This window comes from Oncorhynchus masou, chromosome 5 (assembly GCF_036934945.1).
Source record: "Oncorhynchus masou masou isolate Uvic2021 chromosome 5, UVic_Omas_1.1, whole genome shotgun sequence".
Lineage (NCBI taxonomy): Eukaryota > Metazoa > Chordata > Actinopteri > Salmoniformes > Salmonidae > Oncorhynchus > Oncorhynchus masou.
Genome location: NC_088216.1, coordinates 50,150,270 through 50,172,480, shown reverse-complemented (window position 1 = coordinate 50,172,480; position 22,211 = coordinate 50,150,270). Strand labels below are relative to the sequence as shown.

The following is a 22,211-nucleotide window of genomic DNA, read 5'->3' as shown; positions in this document are numbered from 1 at the left end:
GACTGAGTATGAGTATATCCTGAGAGAGCCATGTTTCCATGAAACAAAGTATGTCACAATCCCTGATGTCTCTCTGGAAAAAGATCCTCGCCCTGAGTTCGTGAACTTTATTATCCATAGACCGAACATTAGAGGATAATATACTCATAAGCGGTGGGTGGTGCGCACCTCCTTAGTCAGACTAGAAGTCCAATCTGAATACATCTTCTCTGCCGGAGGTGTTTTGAATCAGCCTCTGGAATCAGTTGAATTGCCCTGGGGGATACGAACAAAGGATCCGATTCGAGAAAGTTGTATTCCTGGTCGTAATGCTGGTAATACTGATGAGTTAGTGCCACTCTGATATGCAAAAGTTCTTCCCAACAGTATGTAATAACACAACAAATTTCCTGGGCTAATAATGTAAGAAATAACACATAAAAAACAAATACTGCAAAGTTGCCTAGGAGCTAGAAGCACGGCTGCCCAATCTGTCGGCGCCATTTTACAATTGGGCTACTACCCAAAGCCTGTGCCCTGCTAGCGTATCATGCTAGTTAATTTTTTATATCTTGTTAATCATGCTCGTCACTAATTGTATCCTGTGTATTACCCTATGCTATGCTAGCCCAACTTTACAGTGCATTCGGAAAGTATTCAAACCCCTTGACTTTTTCCACATTTTGTTACGTTACAGCCTTATTCTAAAATGTATTAAATCGTTTTCCCCCTCATCAATCTACACCCGAAATACCCCAGAATGACTAAGCAAAACAGCTTTTCTTTTTACGAAATAATGACATATACATAAATATTCAGACCCTTTACTCAGTACTTTGTTGACGCACCTTTGGCAGCGATTACAGCCTTGAGTCTTCTTGGGTGTGGCCCTACAAGCATGGCACACCAGTATTTGGGGAGTTTTTCCCATTCTTCTCTGCATTCTCTCAAGCTTTATCAGGTTGGATGGGGAGCATCGCTACACAGATATTTTTAGGTCTTTCCAGAGATGTTTGATCGGGTTCAAGTCCGGGCTCTGGCTAGGCCAATCAAGGACATTCAGAGACTTGTCCCAAAGCCTGCGTTGTCTTGGCTGTGTGCTTAGGGTTGTTGTGCTGTTGGAAGGTGACCCTTCTCCCCAGTCTGAGGTCTTGAGAGCTCTGGAGCAGCTTTTCATCAAGGATCTCTCTGTACTTTGCTGCGTTCATCTTTCCCTCGATCCTGACTAGTCTCCAAGTCCCTGCCACTGAAAAACATTCCCACAGCATGATGCGGCCACCACCATGCTTCACCGTAGGGATGGTGCCAAATTTCCTCTAGACGTGACACTTGTCATTCAGGCCAAAGAGTTCAACCTTGGTTTCATCAGACCAGATAATCTTGTTTCTCATGGTCTGAGAGTCTAGGTGCCTTTTGACAAACTCCAAGCAGGCTGTCATGTGCTCTATTTCAAAATATAACAATTGACAGAATTACTGCTATTACATGCGCTCCCCGTGTGCTCTCGCAACACTCAAACCAGAGTAATATATTTAAACTTAAAATACTCCATTCCGTTCTTTTGAATGGCATTGTCTTAAATTCATGAATGCATTCCGTAATACCTGACCATAACAAAAGAATAATGAATCATCTGAGTTGTGGTGTTTTTTAATGGATTTTAACACTTGAATTGTGTTGTTTTAATTATCTTTCTTTTGTACATATAGCCTAGTGTTACACAAACTAATGACAATGCTGTTGTGTTCCTTGAAATACATTTGCTTTCATATTTTAATGTTGCCTGAGACCTTCATAAACACAACCAAATGATTATTGTTCCGATAGCATATATGAAATTTATTTATTAGACCTGTTGACTTTCAAAAGACACGTCGTTGGCCCTATCAAGGCACAAGGCGAGACCCAAATGCAGACACAGGAGGCAGATGGTTGGAGTCTTACAATGTTTATTAATCCAAAGGGGTGGGCAAGAGAATGGTCTTGGACAGGCAAAAAGGTCAAAACCAGATCAGAGTCGAGGACGTACAGAGTGGCAGACAGGTCAAGGCAGGCAGAATGGTCAGGTAGGCAGGTACAAAGTCCAGAAACAGGCAAGGGTCAAAACCGTGACTAGAAAAAGGAGAATGCAAAAAGCAGGAGAACGGGAAATACGCTGGTTGACTTGGAAACATACAAGACGAACTGGCACAGAGAGACAGGAAACGGAGGGATACATACAGTGGTACAGAGAGACACGAAACACATGAAATAAATACAGTGGTACAGAGAGACAGGAAACAGAGGGATACATACAGTGGTACAGAGAGACAGGAAACAGAGGGATACATACAGTGGTACAGAGAGACAGGAAACACAGGGATAAATACACTGGTACAGTGAGACAGGAAACACAGGGGTAAATACACTGGTACAGAGAGACAGGAAACACAGGGATAAATACACTGGGGAAAACAAGCGACCCCTGGAGGGGGTGGAGACAATAATGAGGATATGTGAAACTGATCATGGTGTGACAGGCCCGAAGTTGGGTCCAATGAGGCATGTCTAGTGTTAAACACTGGCACGGAAGCATATCACTGTAGATCAGGTTTGCATTAGGTTACAAACTGCATATAAAACACCATCAAAGGAAATTGTAATTATAGCCTAACAGTATTTTATTACACATAATAATAGGCCATAGCAGTGGGATCCAACATAACATAAGAACATAACAGTATAACACCAACCTTTGCTTAGTTGAGATCACTTTATGAGTCAAAATGCAAGCGGTGTGCGATTCTCTGCTGGGCGCGGGAGATCAATTTCGCCTACAATGTATTGTGTGATATCAATAAGATGATAAATAGCCTATAGAGCCTAACTATAATGCATGGGCAGAGAAGCACAGGGCAAAGTTCTATTTCCAATTACATTAAATTCTTAAATGATAGGCTATTTAAATGTTGTTTCATGCATTTGCCTATTTTTATATATAATAAGAGAGGTCTGATTTTCTTCACGCACGCCTACCTGCTCTTTCCATGATAAAGACTGACCAGGTGAATGCTATGATCCCTTATTGATGTCACTAATCCACTTCAATTCATGTAGATGAATGGAATGAGACAATTTAATGAAGGATTTTTAAGCTTTGATACAATTGAGACATGGATTGTGTATGTGTGCCATTCAGAGGGTGAATGGGCAAGACAAAACATGTAAGTGCCTTTGAACGGGGTATGGTAGTCACGTTCGGATCGAGTTCCTCCAAAGACTCGCAAGATTCATCTGAAGGTAACCCTGTACAAGTTTTAAAATTAATGGAAGTATATATGGAAGTAGTTTAGTGCCTAAAATAAGGGGTTAAATACATGTAAAAAGAAAAAAAGAAAAATATCCTGGTATTTCGTATATCTTGCAGATATAGGATAGGCACTTCAGAACAAACTTCCTTTAGAATCTTTGTTGACTATCTGTATATCCGTGTATGAGCTGTTATTAAATGTGCTTCTATGGGCTCATAGCAAATCAAATCAAAGTTTACTTGTCACGTGCGCCGAATACAACAGGTGTAGACCTTACAGTGAAATGCTTACTTACAGGCTGTAGCCAATAGTGTGAAAAACAGATGTGTGTGTGTACCCATATGATTACCTGTTCAGGAGTCTTATGGCTTGGGGGTAAAAACTGTTGAGAAGCCTTTTTGTCCTAGACTTGGCACTCCGGTATCGCTTGCCATGCAGTAGTAGAGAGAACAGTCTATGACTGGGGTAGCTGGGGTCTTTGACAATTGTTAGGGCCTTCCTCTGACATCGCCTGGTGTAGAAGTCCTGGATGGCAGGCAGATTTGCCCCAGTGATGTACTGGGCCGTATGCACAACCCTCTGAAGTGCCTTGCGGTCGGAGGCCGAGCAATTGCCGTACCAGGCAGTGATGCAACCGGTCAGGATGCTCTCGATGTTGCAGCTGTAGAACCTTTTGAGGATCTTAGGACCCATGCAAAATCTTTTTCGTTTCTTGAGAGGGAATAGGCTTTGTCGTGCCCTCTTCACGACTGTCTTGGTGTGTTTGGACCATTCTAGTTTGTTGTTGATGTGGACACCAAGGAACTTGAAGCTCTCAACCTGCTCAACTACAGCCCAGTCAATGAGAATGGGGGCATGCTTGGTGCTCCTTTTCCTGTAGCCCACAATCATCTCCTTAGTTTTGGTAACATTGAGGGATAGGTTGTTATTCTGGCACCACCCGGCCAGTTCTTTGACCTCCTCCCTATAGGCTGTCTCGTCGTTGATCAGGCCTACTACTGTTGTGTCGTCTGCAAACTTAATGATGTGTTGGAGTCGTGCCTGGCCATGCAGTCGTGGGTGAACAGGGAGTACAGGAGGGGACTGATCACGCACCCCTGGGGAGCTCCAGTGTTGAGGATCAACGTGGCAGATGTGTTGCTACCTACCCTCACCACCTGGGGGCGGAACGTCAAGAAGTCCAGGATCCAGTTGCAGAGGGAGGTGTTTAGTCCCAGGTTCCTTAGTTTAGTGATGATCTTTGAGGGAATTATGGTGTTGAATGCTGAGCTTTAGTCAATGAAAAGCATTCTCACATAGGTGTTCCTTTTGTCCAGGTGGGAAAGGGCAGTGTGGAGTGCAATAGGGATTGCATCATCTGTGGATCTGTTTGGGCGGTATGCAAATTGGAGTGGGTTTAGGGTTTTTGGGATAATGGTGTTGATGTGAGCCATTATCAGCCTTTCAAAGCACTTCATGGCTACGGACGTGAGTGCTACGGGTCTGTCGTCATTTAGGCAGGTTGCCTTTGTGTTCTTTGGCACAGGGACTATGGTGGTCTGCTTGAAACATGTTGGTATTACAGACTCAATCAGGGACATGTTGAAAATGTCAGTGAAGACACCTGCCAGTTGGTCAGCACATGCCCGGAGCACACATGCTGGTAATCCGTCTGGCCCCGCATCCTTGTGTATGTTGACCTGTTTAAGGTCTTACTCACGTTGGCTACGGAGAGCATGATCACACAGTCATCCGGAACAGCTGATGCTCTCATGCATGCCTCAGTGTTGCTTGCCTCGACGCGAGCATGGAAGTGATTTAGTTCGTCTGGTAGGCTCGTGTCACTGGGCAGCTCGCGGCTGTGCTTCCCTTTGTAGTCTGTAATAGTTTGCAAGCCCTGCCACATCTGATGAGTGTCGGAGCCAGTGTAGTATGATCCAATCTTAGCCCTGTATTGACGCTTTGCCTGTTTGATGCTTCGTTGCAGGGCATAGCGGGATTTCTTGTAAGCTTCCGGGTTAGAGTCCCGCACCTTGAAAGCGGCAGCTCTACCCTTTAGCTCAGTGTGAATGTTGCCTGTAATCCATGGCTTCTGGTTGGGGTATATACAGTGCCTTGCGAAAGTATTCGGCCCCCTTGAACTTTGCAACCTTTTGCCACATTTCAGGCTTCAAACATAAAGATATAAAACTGTATTTTTTTTGTGAAGAATCAACAACAAGTGGGACACAATCATGAAGTGGAACGACATTTATTGGATATTTCAAACTTTTTTAACAAATCAAAAACTGAAAAATTGGGCGTGTAAAATTATTCAGCCCCCTTAAGTTAATACTTTGTAGCGCCACCTTTTGCTGTGATTACAGCTGTAAGTCACTTGAGGTATGTCTCTATCAGTTTTGCACATTGAGAGACTGAAATTTTTTCTCATTCCTCCTTGCAAAACAGCTCGAGCTCAGTGAGGTTGGATGGAGAGCATTTGTGAACAGCAGTTTTCAGTTCTTTCCACAGATTCTCGATTGGATTCAGGTCTGTTCTTTGACTTGGCCATTCTAACACCTGGATATGTTTATTTTTGAACCATTCCATTGTAGATTTTGCTTTATGTTTTGGATCATTGTCTTGTTGGAAGACAAATCTCCGTCCCAGTCGCAGGTCTTTTGCAGACTCCATCAGGTTTTCTTCCAGAATGGTCCTGTATTTTGCTCCATCAATCTTCCCATCAATTTTAACCATCTTCCCTGTCCCTGCTGAAGAAAAGCAGGCCCAAACCATGACGCTGCCACCACCATGTTTGACAGTGGGTATGGTGTGTTCAGGGTGATGAGCTGTGTTGCTTTTACGCCAAACATAACGTTTTGCATTGTTGCCAAAAAGTTCAATTTAGGTTTCATCTGACCAGAGCACCTTCTTCCACATGTTTAGTGTGTCTCCCAGGTGGCTTGTGGCAAACTTTAAACAACACTTTTTATGGATATCTTTAAGAAATGGCTTTCTTCTTGCCACTCTTCCATAAAGGCCAGATTTGTGCAATATATGACTGATTGTTGTCCTATGGACAGAGTCTCCCACCTCAGCTGTAGATCTCTGCAGTTCATCCAGAGTGATCATGGGCCTCTTGGCTGCATCTCTGATCAGTCTTCTCCTTGTATGAGCTGAAAGTTTAGAGGGACGGCCAAGTCTTGTTAGATTTGCAGTGGTCTGATACTCCTTCGATGTCAATATTATCGCTTGCACAGTGCTCCTTGGGATGTTTAAAGCTTGGGGAATCTTTTTGTATCCAAATCCGGCTTTAAACTTCTTCACAACAGTATCTCGGACCTGCCTGGTGTGTTCCTTGTTCTTCATGATGCTCTCTGCGCTTTTAACGGACCTCTGAGACTATCACAGTGCAGGTGCATTTATACGGAGACTTGATTACACACAGGTGGATTGTATTTATCATCATTAGTCATTTAGGTCAACATTGGATCATTCAGAGATCCTCACTGAACTTCTGGAGAGAGTTTGCTGCACTGAAAGTAAAGGGGCTGAATAATTTTGCACGCCCAATTTTTCAGTTTTTGATTTGTTAAAAAAGTTTGAAATATCCAATAAATGTCCTTCCACTTCATGATTGTGTCCCACTTGTTGTTGATTCTTCACAAAAAAATACAGTTTTATATCTTTATGTTTGAAGCATGAAATGTGGCAAAAGGTCGCAAAGTTCAAGGGGGCTGAATACTTTCGCAAGGCACTGTACATACAGTCACTGTTGGGACGACGTCCTCAATGCACTTTTTGGTAAAGCCAGTAGTGACTGATGGGTGTATTCCTCAATGTCATCGGAAGAATCCCGGAACATGTTCCAGTCTGTGATAGCAAAGCAGTCCTGTCGTTTAGCATCTGACCATTTTTCTATAGACCAAGTCACTGGTGCTTCCTGCTTTCATTTTTGCCTGTAAGCAGGAATCAGGAGTATAGAGTTGTGGTCGGATTTACCAAATGGAGGGCGAGGGAGAGCTTTGTACGTGTCTCTGTGTGTGGAGTACAGGTGATCTATCATGTTTTCCCCTCTGGTTGCACATTTAACATGTTGATAGAGATTTGGTAGAACTGATTTAAGTTTCCCTGCATTAAAGTCTCCGGCCATTAGGAGCGCCGCCTCTGGGTGAGTTTGCTTATTTCCTTATAGAACTGACTGAGTGCGGTCTTAGTGCCAGCATCTGTTTGTGGTGGTAAATAAATAGCCACGAAAAGTATTGCCGAGAACTCTCTAGGCAAGTAGTGTTGCCTGAAATTTATCACAATATACTCTACTTCAGGCGAGCAAAATCTGGAGACTTCCTTAGATTTCGTGCACCAGTTGTTGTTTACAAATATGCACAGACCCCCCCCCCTCGTCTTACCAGAGTGTGCTGTTCTATCCTGCCGGTGCAGCGTACTGTATATCCCGCTAGCTGAATATCCATGTCGTCATTCAGCCACGTTTCCGTGAAACATAGGGCATTACAGTTTTGATATCCCGTTGGCAGGATATTCGTGATCATACCTAGTCTAATTTATTGACCAGTGATTGCACGTTGGCAAGTAATATTGATAGTAATGGCAGCTTTCCTACTCACCTTCTGCGGGTCCTGACGAGGCATCCGGCTCTTCGTCCTCTGTACCTGCTTCGTTTCCTCTTGTGAATAACTGGGATGTTGGCCCTGCCGGGTGTTTGGAGAATATCATGTGAGTTTTGCTTGTTGTTGAAAAAGTATTTGTCTAATCTGAGGTGTGTGATCGCTGTCCTGATCCAATTCCGTATGTTAGCTTAATAGAATCTAATAAACTATAGGACATGCAGGAACCCAAGCAGAAGAAAAGTTCAGTTTGGTTACGGTGAGCTCCTGCCCAAGTCAAGTACTGTGTTAAAGGAAAATACAAATAATGACCTGTTTGGAACACTGACAAGTATGTTGCTCAATCTGATTGGGGGGGCCTGGCTCCTCAGTGGTTGGGCCCACCCGTGGCCCACCCGTGGCTATGCCCCTGTGCGTGGGTCATCCATTTGTAAACTAGTCATTTTGTAAGACTACATGTAGTGTAGGTGAGCAAGGACATAATACAGGTGAGTAATCCTACAGATTCAGATTCAGTGTTTAATATTCACATGTGCAGGGTTGCAGGTGTAATTGGAAGAGTAAGTGAAATAAAATAATGAGAAAATGGTCATAAAAAGATGAGTTGACATGTTGTCAGGGTGAGTTAAGGATAATGAACGCTGACTTGTTGGCTAGTAGCCTAATCTACTGATGAGTAGTAGGCCATAGAGTAGCTGTTGCCTAATCCGAGTGTGTGAGAGAGAAGAGAGACAGGTGTAAATCTGGACTTTAGAAAAGGAGATGATGATGGAATCAGCACTTCTAAATCCCATAGCCTGAGAGGCACAAATCGAGCAGATGCTTCCTCTACATGATCTCCCAGAGCCAGCCAAGACATTACAATACATGTTTCATGTTTTTATTTCACTTACTCTTCCAATCACATCTCCTCATCATCGCCTATAGGCATTCAAATATTGCTGAAGCAAGTCGTCTGACTCGAGAAACTATAGGACTGGACTGGCTGGAATTTTCTGGACTACCTGGACTGGACTATACGGGACTGAACAGCAGGTGGGACAGTTGTGTGTGTGTGTGTGTTTACGAGACACAAACAAACACACACATAAACAAAACACACACACACACACTTGGGAGCAAATTAAAAACAAACAGCAATTACCCATCATAACAAACACACAGTGGTTGGAACAGAAGCAGCAGCATGGTATCATTATAATAGATCTAAATATATGTATTAAAGCACATACATGTCAGTTTATGCTTCTCTGAATCATTATTTCTAAGTCAAGTCACTACAGAGGCCTATTGTATTGTAATGTCTGGGCTGGCTCTGGGAGATCATGTAGAGGAAGCATCTGCTCGATTTGTGCCTCTCAGGCTATGGGATTTAGAAGTGCTGATTCCATCATCTCCTCCTAATACTCGTGTCAATGGAAAAGGACTGAAGGGCCAGCTAGAGTGATATCCTGAATGGTCAGCTAGAGGGAAACATGGATAAGTCACTGTGAGTAATGGTCAGCCAGGCAGACAGACCGGAAAGTGTTCCCCATTGTGTGTGTGTGTGTGTGTGTGTGTGTGTGTGTGTGTGTGTGTGTGTGTGTGTGTGTGTGTGTGTGTGTGTGTGTGTGTGTGTGTGTGTGTGTGTGTGTGTGTGTGTGTGTGTGTGTGTGTGTGTGTGTGTGTGTGTGTGTGTGTGTGTGTGTGCGTGATGTGGGAGACTATCGGCTTTTTAGACCTGTCACACTGGACAAGCCACACTGAGCCTGAGGCTAACTTTCAGTTAACGTTTCATACACACACACACACACACCGTATACACCAGTGTACACCATTTATGATGAGGAAGGACGATAATTGTTTTTCATGAGCATGTCCATATTTCTATTACAGCATATTGGATGACTCATTCATATTCCATTCAGCCAGTTCAATGTAACATCAATAGGTTTAGGCTACTACATGATACTCTAATTTTCCCTATACCCATCATGAGGTTGCCACATTAAGGTTTACAACAAAGGTGCACACAGGTCGAGAGAAAGATTTGAGGTGACAGACATTTACACATTCAATACCACCTTGCACACTCTTACCTGCATCTGGCTGATCTAGGGTGTAATCATTAGTCCAACAGTTGCAAACAAGAGTTTCTATTGGACAAATTCAGGTATGTTTATCCCCGTTTTGTTCTGTTTGAGACAGAAGTATCTACGCGCTCTCCTCCTCTCACCTTAACCCTTCGCTTGTGTACTTCAATGCACAACACTCCATCTGTATGTGACCAGGCCAAATAAACTTTTCAAGTCAAACCATATCATACCTCTACACACAGCCTACATCATTCTCACCATATTAGCTAAAGTAACATCATAATCAACGTGGCTAATAGAACTAATGCGTTAGTAAACAATCATGCAGTACATTGTACTGTGAGTAAGCAGTTTAGCAGCTACACCACCGGGCCCCGGTGATAATATAAATTGGTTAAACCAAAAATGTACCTTTACTTGGAAGAGTTCCAGTGTTGTGTTGGATAGCCATAGCGAGCTATCTAACATAGCATCCCTTTGTTTGAGCCGGGTGTTTGAGTAGGCTAAAATAGCTAGCTGCATTTTATAGCTTCTTCTTCATTCCTTCATTGAATACATACATTTGTTCAAAACGATTCAGCCATTGTCTTCCTCTCTCTGAGCCAACTACTCACCACAATTTATGCACTGCATTGCTAGCTAGCTGCATCTTATTATTTCAGTACTAGATTCATTCTCTGATTCTTTGATTATGTGGACAACATGTCAGTTCATGCTGCAAGAGCTCTGATAGGTTGGAGGATGTCCTCCAGAAGTTGTCATAATTGCTGTGTAAGTCTATGGCAGCGGGTGAGAACAATGAGCCTCCTAGGGTTTGTGTTGAAGTCAATGTACCCAGAGGAGGACAGAGGCTAGCTGTACTCCGGCTACAGCATGGTGCTACCCTACAGAGTGCTATAGATGCCACTGTTGACCTTCATTGCAAAACAGTGTGTTTTCATCAATTATTTGGTGACGTGAATGTATTTAGTATAGTTTTATCTAAAAAGGATAGCTTTTTAAATGTTTCAGTATTTTTTATGAAGGATGGTCCTCCCCTTCCTCCTCTGAGGAGCATCCACTGGTATACACACATGTTCCATACATGCTCTGGGGAGATGGATTATATCCAATGTTACTACAGTTAACCCCAGGTTAAAGCACTACCGTTGTTGGATAACATCAAGATAAGACAACAGTAACCTTGGGACCTATCTTGGGATATATATCATGCCATTGGAAATCATTTGTATTTGAATACAGTCGGAATAGTTCTGAATAAAGCAACTGTTACGTATGGCTTGTTTGTTCTAAAAAAGGTTTTGTATTCAACCTTTTTAGATAGAAAATTAAACATAGACATGTATAATGCCAAAAATAATTTGCATGAATTTACATTTAACAATATGACTTTCCTACTTTCGGGCTTCCTTGTGCTCTAAAAGCTGTTTCCATCCATTGTTTGACCTTTTTCTATTTTGTATTTTGGTTGAACTGTCAGATTGTTGCCATTCTGCTGGCTAAGCATTATCTCACACTCTAACGCTCACTCATAGCTAGCAGGCAATTGTAGTCCGATAAGTGGGTCATGAGTTAATAACTGTTCCAAGTCAGTCCCCCTGCATTAGGCTGAGCTTCCAACCAAACACACACAAAGACTTGTCAGCTTTTTATTGTGGGGTGGTTGATTGGAACCAGCACACTGGCTTCAAGACAGCATGTTTTTTGCACTGGACATACATTGGCTATGCGGGGTGAAGTTGTATTTTTTTCCCTTATCAATAAATCATACATGAGAATTAAATATGTGACAATGTGTAGACACACAACAGAAAAATAAAACTTTCCAATTCACATTGGACCATAAAGTTGTTTGTTGTTTTGCCATGCAAAGTGCTGACATAACCTGTCTCTGCTCTGATACTTTTTCTGATAATGCACTTAGAAATGCACTCACTGAACTTAACAGTAAGTCCCTTTGGATGAAGCCGTTGGCTAATTAGCATATAGCTGATTTACAGTACCAGTCAAAAGTGTTTTTCTTTATTTTTACTATTTTCTACATTGTAGAATAATAGTGAAGACATCAAAACTATTAAATAACACACATGGAATCACGTAGTAACCAAAAGTGTTAAACAAATCAAAATATATTTTAGATATATTATATTAAAGATATATTTAGATATATTTTAGCCACCCTTTACCTTGAAGACAGCTTTGCATACTCTTGGCATTCTCTCAACCAGCTTCACCTGGAATACTTTTCCAACAGTCTTGAAAGAGTTCCCACATATGCTGAGCACTTGTTGACTGCTTTTCCTTCACTATGCAGTCCAACTCATTCCAAACCATCTCAATTGGGTTGGGGTCGGGTGATTGTGGAGGCCAGGTTATCTGATGCAGCACTCCATCATTCTCCTTCTTGGTCAAATAGCTCTTACACAGCCTTGAGGTGTGTTGGGTCATTGTCCTGTTGGAAAGCAAATGATAGTACCACTAAGCACAAACCAGATGGGATGGCGTATCTCTGCAGAATGTTGTGGTAGCCATGCTGGTTACGTGTGCCTTAAATTGTAAATAAATCACAGACAGTGTCACCAGCAAAGCACCCCCGCACCATCACACCTCCTCCTCAATGCTTCACAGTGGGAACCACACATGCAGAGTTCATCTATTCACCTACTCTTATGTCTCACAAAGACACAGAGGTTAGAATCAAAAATCTCAAATTTGGACTCATCAGACCAAAGGACAGACTCCACCAGTCTAATTCTCGTGTTTCTTGGCCCAAGCAAGTCTCTTCTTATTATTGGTGTCCTTTAGTAGTGGTTTCTTTGCAGCAATTCAACCATGCATTTTTTAAATTTAATTTTTCCTTTATTTAACTAGACAATTCAGTTAAGAAATAAATCTTAGGGCCTCCAGAGTTGTGCAGTGGTCTAAGGCACTGCATCACAGGGCTAGCTGTGCCACTAGAGATTCTTAGTTTGAGTCCAGACTGTTGCGACCGGGAGACCCATGGGACGTATGGTGTAAAAAGCTCAAGATTATGTTATAATACTGCATCAAATGGTTGTTTTATGAAACAGAATAGAGTATTCTTAACTTAACTTGACTATTGTGTGTGTGTTCTACTGAGGATGGGCCTATGTGAGATAACATTGACAGGAGAGATTTACGATGTCTTTTGGGTGATAAAACCTAAAGAGCATTCCAGTTAATGAGTTAATGTTTCTGTTCTATACCATACCAGGGAGAAATGGTTCCAGTTTGGAGTAGGAGGACTAAACACTGGTCGAGACAATGAAAACTGTTGACACAGCAGATACTGTCTGCTATGTATTATAGGTATCTTTCATACAGGTCTTAACCTTGTGACCATTCTATGTATCTGTTGTTTGTTATGTAGGTTGAAAATGGTGTATCTTGGCTATTTAATTTACCTTTATTTAACTAGGCAAGTCAGTTAAGAACAAACTCTTATTTTCAATGACGGCCTAGGAACAGTGGGTTAACTGCCTGTTCAGGGGCAGAATGACAGATTTGTACCTTGTCAGCTCAGTGATTTAAACTTCCAACCTTCTGGTTACTGGTCCAACGCTCTAACCACTAGGCTACCCTGCCGCTATAAAAGACCTTTGTACTTTTGTCTCGGGGCTCTCAACGAATCATCTGAGAGTGAATCGTCGACCAGCCATCATAAGCCATCATCATTATCGTAGAGCACTCAATCGATTCACTTTATATGTGTGCGTTGTATTGACCTGCTCCCTTATTAATAAGTGATTAAGGATTTAGTTTAAGTATAACTCTGACTTGTGTGATAAGTTTTCTCTCCTCCTTTGATAGTAAAGAAATTAACCACTACAGGTGGCGCATAATTTGCCCAGAATCCTCTGGGTTAGGGGAGGGTTTCGCCGGCAGGGATGTCTTTGTCCCATTGCGCACTAGTGACTCTTTTAGCGGGCACGCTAAACACGCTCGCCAGGTGCACGGTGTTTCCTCCAAAACATTGGTGCGGCTGGCTTCTGGGTTAAGTGGGCATTGTCCAATTGGTAATTACAGTCTTGTCTCATCGCTGCAACTCCCATACGGACTCGGGAGAGGTAAGGCCGAGAGTCAAAACATAACCCAGTCAAGCCGCACTGCTTCATAACACAATGCCCACTTAACCCAGAAGCCAGCCGCACCAATGTGTCAGAGGAAACACCGTACACCTGACGACCGTGTCAGCTTCTAATATGTAATATTTAACTAATATTAAACACTGTAAACACATTAGTTAATTATAAAAGCAAAAAATTTTGATAAGAATACCTGTCATTGAAATTACACTGAACAAAAATATAAATTCAAAAGTGTTTGGTCCCATGTTTCAGGAGCTGAAATGACATCTCCTAGAAAAGTTATATGCACACAAAAATCTGACAGGTGTGACATATCAAGAAGCTGATTAAACAGCATGTTCATTACACAGGTGAACCTTGTGCTGTGGACAATGAAAGAAACCTTTAAAATGTGCAGTTTTGTCACATAACACCATGCCACAGATGTCTCACGTTTTGAGGGAGAGTGCAATTGGCATGCTGAGTGCAGGAATGTCCACAAGATCGGTTGCCAGAGAATGTAATGGTAATTTCTCTTTGGCAGTAAATCCACCCAGCCTCAAAACAGCAGACCACGTGTATGGCGTCGTGTGGGTGAGCGGTTTGCTGATGTCAACGTTGTGTATAGAGTGCCCCATGCTGGCGGTGGGGTTATGGTATGGACAGGCATAAGCTATGGACAACGAACACAATTGTATTTTATTGATGATGATTTGAATGCACAGAGATACAGTTACGAGATCCTGAGGCCCATTGTTGTGCCATTCATCGACCGCCATCACCTCATGTTTCAGCATGTTAATGCACGGCCCCATGTCGCAAGGATCTGTACACAATTCCTAGAAGCTGAAAATGTCACAGTTCATCGATGGCCTGCAATACTCACCAGAAATGTCACCCATTGAGCAAGTTTGGGAAGCTCTGGAATGACATGTAGGACAGCGTGTTCCAGTTCCCACCGATCTCCAGCCACTTCGCACAGCCATTGAAGAGGTTTGGGTAAACATTCCACATGCCACAATCAACAGGAGTATTTTTCGCTGCTAATACATGTGTAATAAAGGCCTATTTATTTATTTTGTAATTATTTTTTATATTTTTTTTATCAGGGCAACCCTAATTCCAGCAGCTATGCACGACATGGTTTCTGAATGTAAAATGAGAGTCCCGGTGATCTGCTATAGGAAGATACAACTGTTCTACCAGTAATATGGGTCAGGGGCCTCATTTATAAACATTGCATTTGCACAAAATATGACCAAAAACATGCATGCGCCAGCTTGACTTGAGAATGTGCTTAACCTCCTGCAAACTTCAGTTTAGACCATACATAGGCCTACGCACAGTTTCTAGTGGTTAAAGTATTGCATTGAAAGAAGCCAAAAGTAGTAGACGTGTGCAAATGGGGAATATATGATGACACTCATATTCGTAACAAAAAAACAGGTAGCTTACTATAATAAGATTCAATCATTTGCCGTTAGTCAGAGGCGCGAAAATCGGTTTATTTTATCTTTGCATTCTAAAATAATTTGGCATCTAATTTTTGGCATCTAATTTCCTTTTATTTACATGATCATTGCGTAATATGTTCCTCACCTTTTCTTACTTTGATGATTTCCAACACTGGACAATTGAGGAGTGGAAAAATATTGCCAAGAACATGACAGCGAGTTCAGTTCACTGAGTGGTTTGCGTAGTCCCCAGACCTCAACCCAATGGAGCATCTTTGGAAGGTTCCGCCTTCCAATCTGTAGCAACTATGTGATGCCATCGCATCAGCATGGACCAACATCCCTGTGGAACGTTTCCGACACCTTGTAGAATGCCGAGAATAATTTTCGTGCAGGGCAGCATATTGGTTCGGGAAAAAGTAAATGCAAAACAGTATTGGATTCAAAAGATCTGTTTACAGGTGATGGTTTTTCAAGCGGAGTTATAATGCTCGTTCACACGCACACAGTTTTAGGATAGGTCTGATTTATAACGGGAAAGATGCGTATGTATTGCGTACGTCAAGTTAATGTATCAATATTTTTGTGCGTGCGCAGTCTTTTCAGAAATGGCGCAGGCAGATATTTAGTGTAAAATGTATGCAGCGGTTATAGATGCGGTCCCAGATCTTTTGAACTGGTTGGGTTAGATGCAAGCCGTTTTCGCCGTAGTGATGGCGCAACCTTTACACTCATTAATCTGCAGTCGGCAACAACGGTACAGCGAAGCCTTATTATCAAAACAATTATTATCTGGGATAATTTTTTCAGAGATGTCCAGTACTCCCAAAATAAAACAAATGTTTGCATTGCAAAATATTAGCACTATAGAGCCCTGATTATGATACTGATAATCTATTTAATAATGACACTGAGTCCCATCCTCCCAATTGGCACCCTATGGGCCGTGTCAAAAGCAGTGCACTATACTGTATAAGGTATTGGGTGACAGTTGGGACACAGACAATGTCTCTGGCTGTCTTTTGACCAAACAGATCAGCTCTGAAAAATAGCTGATGTGAAAAGATCTGATGTGATTGATTAAAAGACTAGTGGAAACTGTCAGGACCCGGTTTCGAACCTGGGTCTCCGGAGTGAGAAACAGTCACTTAACCAACTGAGCCACGAATAGACAGCAGAACCCAGAAGATGAGGCAGACACAGCAGTACTTAAGACGGTGTATTTAATAAAGAAAAAATCCTAAAATACAAAAAATGGCAAATCCAAAAGGTGGTAGGAAAAACACAAAAAGACCTCAAAAGAAACTCACCAAAAATAAACAAAAACAAAAAACAGAATACCACAAGAACTTCACCCGGAATCGACAAGAGCACACAGAACACTAGGGCAGGGTGCTAACATACAAACACAGAGCACAGAACTGAGGGAAACAAAGGGTTTAAATACAATCAGGGGAAACGAGACACAGGTGCAAATAATAATGGGGATCAAGGGAAAAACATAGGGACAAAAAGCACAATGGGGACATCTACTGACCAAAACCCGGAACAACCCTGGCCAAATCCTGACAGAATCCCCCCTAGGAACGGCTCCTGACGTTCCTAGCTCTCTCAGGGTGGAGGACCCTGAACTGACGAATGAGGTCAGGGTCCAGGATGTCTTTGGCAGGAACCCAGGAGCGCTCCTCAGGACCGTAGCCTTCCCAGTCCACCAGATACTGCCAGGACCGCTGCACCCGGCGGGAATCCAGTATCCGGTGGACGGTATAAGCCGGCTGGCCTCCAATGACACGAGGCGGAGGGGGAGGTCTCTCTGCCGGGACAAGGGGAGAAAAAACAACAGGTTTTAACAATGACACATGAAATGTGGGATTAATCTTAAGGGATCTGGGTAAGTGTAGGCGATAAGAAACTGGGTTAACTCTCCTGGCAACCTTGAAGGGACCGATGTATTTTTGGGACAATGCGAGACTCCACCCGTAGAAGTAAGTCTCTTGTGGAAAGCCAGACTCTCTGGCCGGGGCGCAGGGTAGGCCCGGGACGGCGACGTCTGTTGGCTTGTTGTTGATACCTCTGTGAGGAACGCATCAGATTAAGACGGGTCTTCCTCCACATAAGCCGACAGCGTCTGACGAACAATGGAGGAGCATAGCCAAACTGACACTCGTGCGGGGACATACCAGTGGAGGAGGAGCGCAAGGTGTTGTGCGCGTATTCGGCCCAAACAATAAAGGATGACCATGTGGACGGGTTGTCACGAGTCATACATCGGAGGGTGGTTTCCAGCTCTTGATTCATCCTCTGTTTGGCCGTTGGACTCCGGATGGTACCCTGAAGATAGACTGGCAGAAGCCCCCATGAGTTGGCAGAAGGCCTTCCAAAACCTTGAGGCGAACTGGGGACCTCTGTCAGAAACCACATCTTGAGGAATGCCGAAGACTCGGAACACATGATTAATTACCAACTCAGCCGTTTCCTTGGCAGAAGGTAACTTAGTCAGAGGGACGAACCTGGCCGCCTTTGAAAACCTGTCGATTATGACTAGGATAGTAGTATTGCCATGGGATGGAGGAAGTCCAGTAATAAAGTCCAATGAGATATGGGACCAGGGTCTGTGGGGAACAGGTAAAGGGTGAAGGAGTCCTTGAGGGCGGAGGTGAGAAGATTTGCCCTGGCAGCACACGGGGCAGGCATTGACGAAAGTGGCAACGTCTTCTCTTATGGTAGGCCACCAGAACTTACGCTGGATGAACTCCAAGGTGCGACCTACGCCCGGATGACAGGTGAGGCGAGAGGAGTGCCCCCACAGAAGGACCTGAGTCCTCACTGCCTTGGGGACAAACAACCGATTGGCAGGGCCTCCTTTAGGGTCCGGTTCGCTAGCTTGAGCACGTCTCACGGTATCCTCAACTTGCCACGAGATCGGAGCCACAATCTTAGCAGCAGGAAGGACAGGCATGTCCGTGTCATCTCGAATGGCAGGAGCGTAGACTCGGGACAGGGCATCCGGTTTGAGATTCTTCGACCCGGGCCGATAGGTGAGGATAAACTGGAATCGATTGAAGAAAAGAGACCATCTAGCTTGTCTAGAGTTCAATCGCTTCGCCTGCTGGATATACTCCAGATTTTTGTGGTCCGTAAGCACTTGAAACGGGTGAGAAGCCCCCTCGAGCCAGTGTCTCCATTCCTTCAATGCCATCTTAACCGCTAGGAGTTCACGATCCCCCACATCGTAGTTCCTCTCAGTCGGGGTAAGCCGGTGTGAGAAGAAAGCGCACGGATGAAGCTTCTTGTCTTCACCCCTCTGAGACAGGACAGCTCCAACACCAACCTCTGATGCGTCTACCTCCACCACAAATGGTTCATCCGTAGTCGGTAGTATCAGGATGGGAGCAGAGAGGACGCGCTGCTTGAGTCCTTGGAAGGCCGTCTCAGCTTCTCTTCCCCACACAAACCTTGCATTGCCACCTTTGGTTAAAGCTGAGAGAGGAGCTGCCACCAAACTGAAGTTCTTGATGAACTTGCGGTAAAAGTTTGTGAAGCCCAGGAAACGCTGAACATCCTTAACGGATTTGGGGGTGGGCCAATCCGCTACCGCCCCTACCTTCCTAGGGTCCATTTGGACTCGACCGGGTTCCACTACAAATCCCAGGAATTGTACTCGGGATGAATGGAATTCACATTTTTCCGGCTTAACGTACAGATGGCTGTCCAGGAGGCGTTTGAGTACTTGTCTGACATGCTTAGTGTGTTCTTGAAGGGAGCTCGAAAAGATGAGGATGTCATCCAAGTAAACGAACACAAATATGTTAAGCATATCCCTAAGCACATCGTTTATGAGCGCTTGGAACACCGCTGGGGCGTTGGTCAGGCCGAAGGGCATCACCAAGTATTCATAGTGACCAGTAGGCGTGTTGAAAGCGGTCTTCCACTCGTCACCAGGTCTGATCCGCACAAGATGGTATGCGTTCCGCAGGTCAAGCTTAGTGAAAACAACTGCTACCTGGAGCAGCTCGAAGGCTGTGGCCATAAGGGGTAGCGGGTAACGGTTACGGACGGTTATGTCATTGAGTCCCCGGTAGTCGATGCAAGGACGTAATCCACCATCTTTCTTGGCCACAAAGAAAAACCCTGCTCCCGCCGGGGAGGTTGATGGACGCATGAGGCCTGCTTCCAGAGAGTCCTTGATGTAGGTATCCATAGCAGCTCGTTCGGGTGGAGATAGGGAAAAGATCCGACCCCTGGGGGCAAGTGCCCGGAAACAGGTCGATGGGGCAATCGTAAGATCTATGGGGTGGTAGCATGGTGGCCCTCTGTTTGCTAAACACCAGTTTGAGGTCATGGTAACACTCGGGAACTCGGGTCAGGTCGATGGATTCTAAAGACTCGGGAGTAGAACTCGGGGAATTCCGGAAAATACAAGTAGCTTGGCACGTAGGACCCCACTGCTTGATAGTGCCCACAGACCAGTCGATGTGAGGGTTATGGCTGTGAAGCCAGGGGTATCCAAGGACGAGAGGGAACTCGGAACAGGAGATCAAATGAAAGTTCATCAATTCCTGGTGTTGTGAAACTGAAAGTCTCAAGGAGGTAGTGACATGAGTGACAAGTCCAGATCCCAAAGGGCTTCCATCCAATGTAGTAACCCTCATGGGGTCACTTAGAGGTTCAGAGGGAACGCCATTCTCCTTCGCCCAGACACCATCCATGAAGTTACCTGCGGCTCCAGAGTCTACCAAGGCTTGAAGGTGAAGCTTGTGGTTGTCCCAGGAGAGGGTGACTGGAATGAGCAGACGGGAGTTGGACGGATGGGAGGAGGTTATGTTTCCCGTTACAGTTCCCCCGGTCTGTACGGGACAGAGCGTTTCCCTGGAGCCCGGGACACGTGGAACGGAAATGGCCCGGTTTGCCGCAATATAGACAGCGTCGCTCCCTCATCCGGCGGTCTCTCTCAGCCTGGGAGATGCGTCCAATCTGCATGGGTTCCGGTGGAGCCAGCGATGATAAAGGTGGGGACTCGGAGCTGGGACTGATAGGGGCTAGAGGTCTACGGTTGAGTTCTCTCTCTCTCAGACGCTGGTCAATGCGTGAGGCCAACTTGATCAGGGACTCGAGATTGTCCGGTGGTTCCCGAGTGGCCAGTTCATCTTGGATAGTGTCGGAAAGGCCTTTCAGAAAGCACACCGTGAGCGCCTCGTTGTTCCAGCCACTCGCTGCTGCCACCGTGCGGAACTGGATGGCATAGTCCGTCACGCTGCGCCAACCTTGATGGAGAGTCAGGAGCTGTTTGGCTGAGTCAGAACCACTGCTTGGGCCTTGAAACACTCGTTTGAATTCCTCAGCAAAGGCAGAGTAGCTGGCACAGCAGGAACTATGGGCATCCCACACAGCAGTAGCCCAGGCCAGGGCTTTTTCCGACAGCAGGGTAATGATATATGCGATCTTAGACCGGTCGGTGGGAAACGACGAGGGTTGCAGCTCAAAGGAGAGAGAACATTGAGTGAGAAAGCCTTTACAAGCACTTGGATCACCTGAGAACCGTTGGGGAGGTGGAAGACGAGGTTCAGCCAGGGGGTTAACTGCCATGGGTACGTGAACCTGAGGTACTGGGACGGAAACTGTTGCCGGGGTAAGTCGATCAGATATTTGCTTAATGGAAGTCAGCATCTCCGACAGAAGATGAGAATGTCTAGCCATTAAGGCCTCTTGCTGAACCAGGGCGGCTTCGTGGCGTTGGACAGTCTCCTGGTGGTGGGACAGCGTGGCAAAAGGTCCTGGGAACTGGCTGCCTCTGGGTTCATTTTTGGCTCTGTGTTTCTGTCAGGACCCGGTTTCGAACCTGGGTCTCCGGAGTGAGAAACAGTCACTTAACCAACTGAGCCACGAATAGACAGCAGAACCCAGAAGATGAGGCAGACACAGCAGTACTTAAGACGGTGTATTTAATAAAGATCCTAAAATACAAAAAATGGCAAATCCAAAAGGTGGTAGGAAAAACACAAAAAGACCTCAAAAGAAACTCACCAAAAATAAACAAAAACAAAAAACAGAATACCACAAGAACTTCACCCGGAATCGACAAGAGCACACAGAACACTAGGGCAGGGTGCTAACATACAAACACAGAGCACAGAACTGAGGGAAACAAAGGGTTTAAATACAATCAGGGGAAACGAGACACAGGTGCAAATAATAATGGGGATCAAGGGAAAAACATAGGGACAAAAAGCACAATGGGGACATCTACTGACCAAAACCCGGAACAACCCTGGCCAAATCCTGACAGGAAACAATTTTAGAATTGGGCTGCCTGTGTAAACTCAGCCTTTGTGTCACAGATCCTCCTCAATGATAACATCTCTCTTTTTTTTCAGATCCTAGCCATCATCTCCATCCTGTTTATCGGGCTGTCCACCATCGCCCTGTCCCTCAACACCCTGCCTGAGCTGCAGGACACAGACGAATTTGGACATGCCTCAGACAACCCCCAGCTGGCCCACGTAGAGGCCGTCTGCATCGCCTGGTTTACTATGGAGTACCTCCTTCGCTTCCTCTCATCGCCCACCAAATGGAAGTTCATCAAAGGTGAACACTTTCGTTATTAATATGCATTTATGATGTGCTACTTTTAGTGTCTGTCCATTGTAATGTACAGTATTTATTGGTGTTGTATGTTTTAGCTGGTGCAAGTAAATGTCCCCTTATAAGGATGAATAAACTACCATCTTAACTTCTCTGTAAG

The 22,211-nt window shown here is 44.5% G+C and overlaps 1 protein-coding gene across 1 annotated transcript in view; it reads left to right on the top strand.

The window, feature by feature from the left end:
* The window catches only part of kcnb1 (potassium voltage-gated channel, Shab-related subfamily, member 1), an 83,677-nt gene that overhangs the window by 54,642 nt on the left and 6,824 nt on the right, over positions 1–22,211 (top strand). Inside the window, exon 3 of the mRNA XM_064965864.1 lies at positions 21,844–22,054. Coding sequence (XP_064821936.1) covers positions 21,844–22,054 — 211 coding nt within the window. The remainder of the gene's footprint in view (positions 1–21,843; positions 22,055–22,211) is intronic.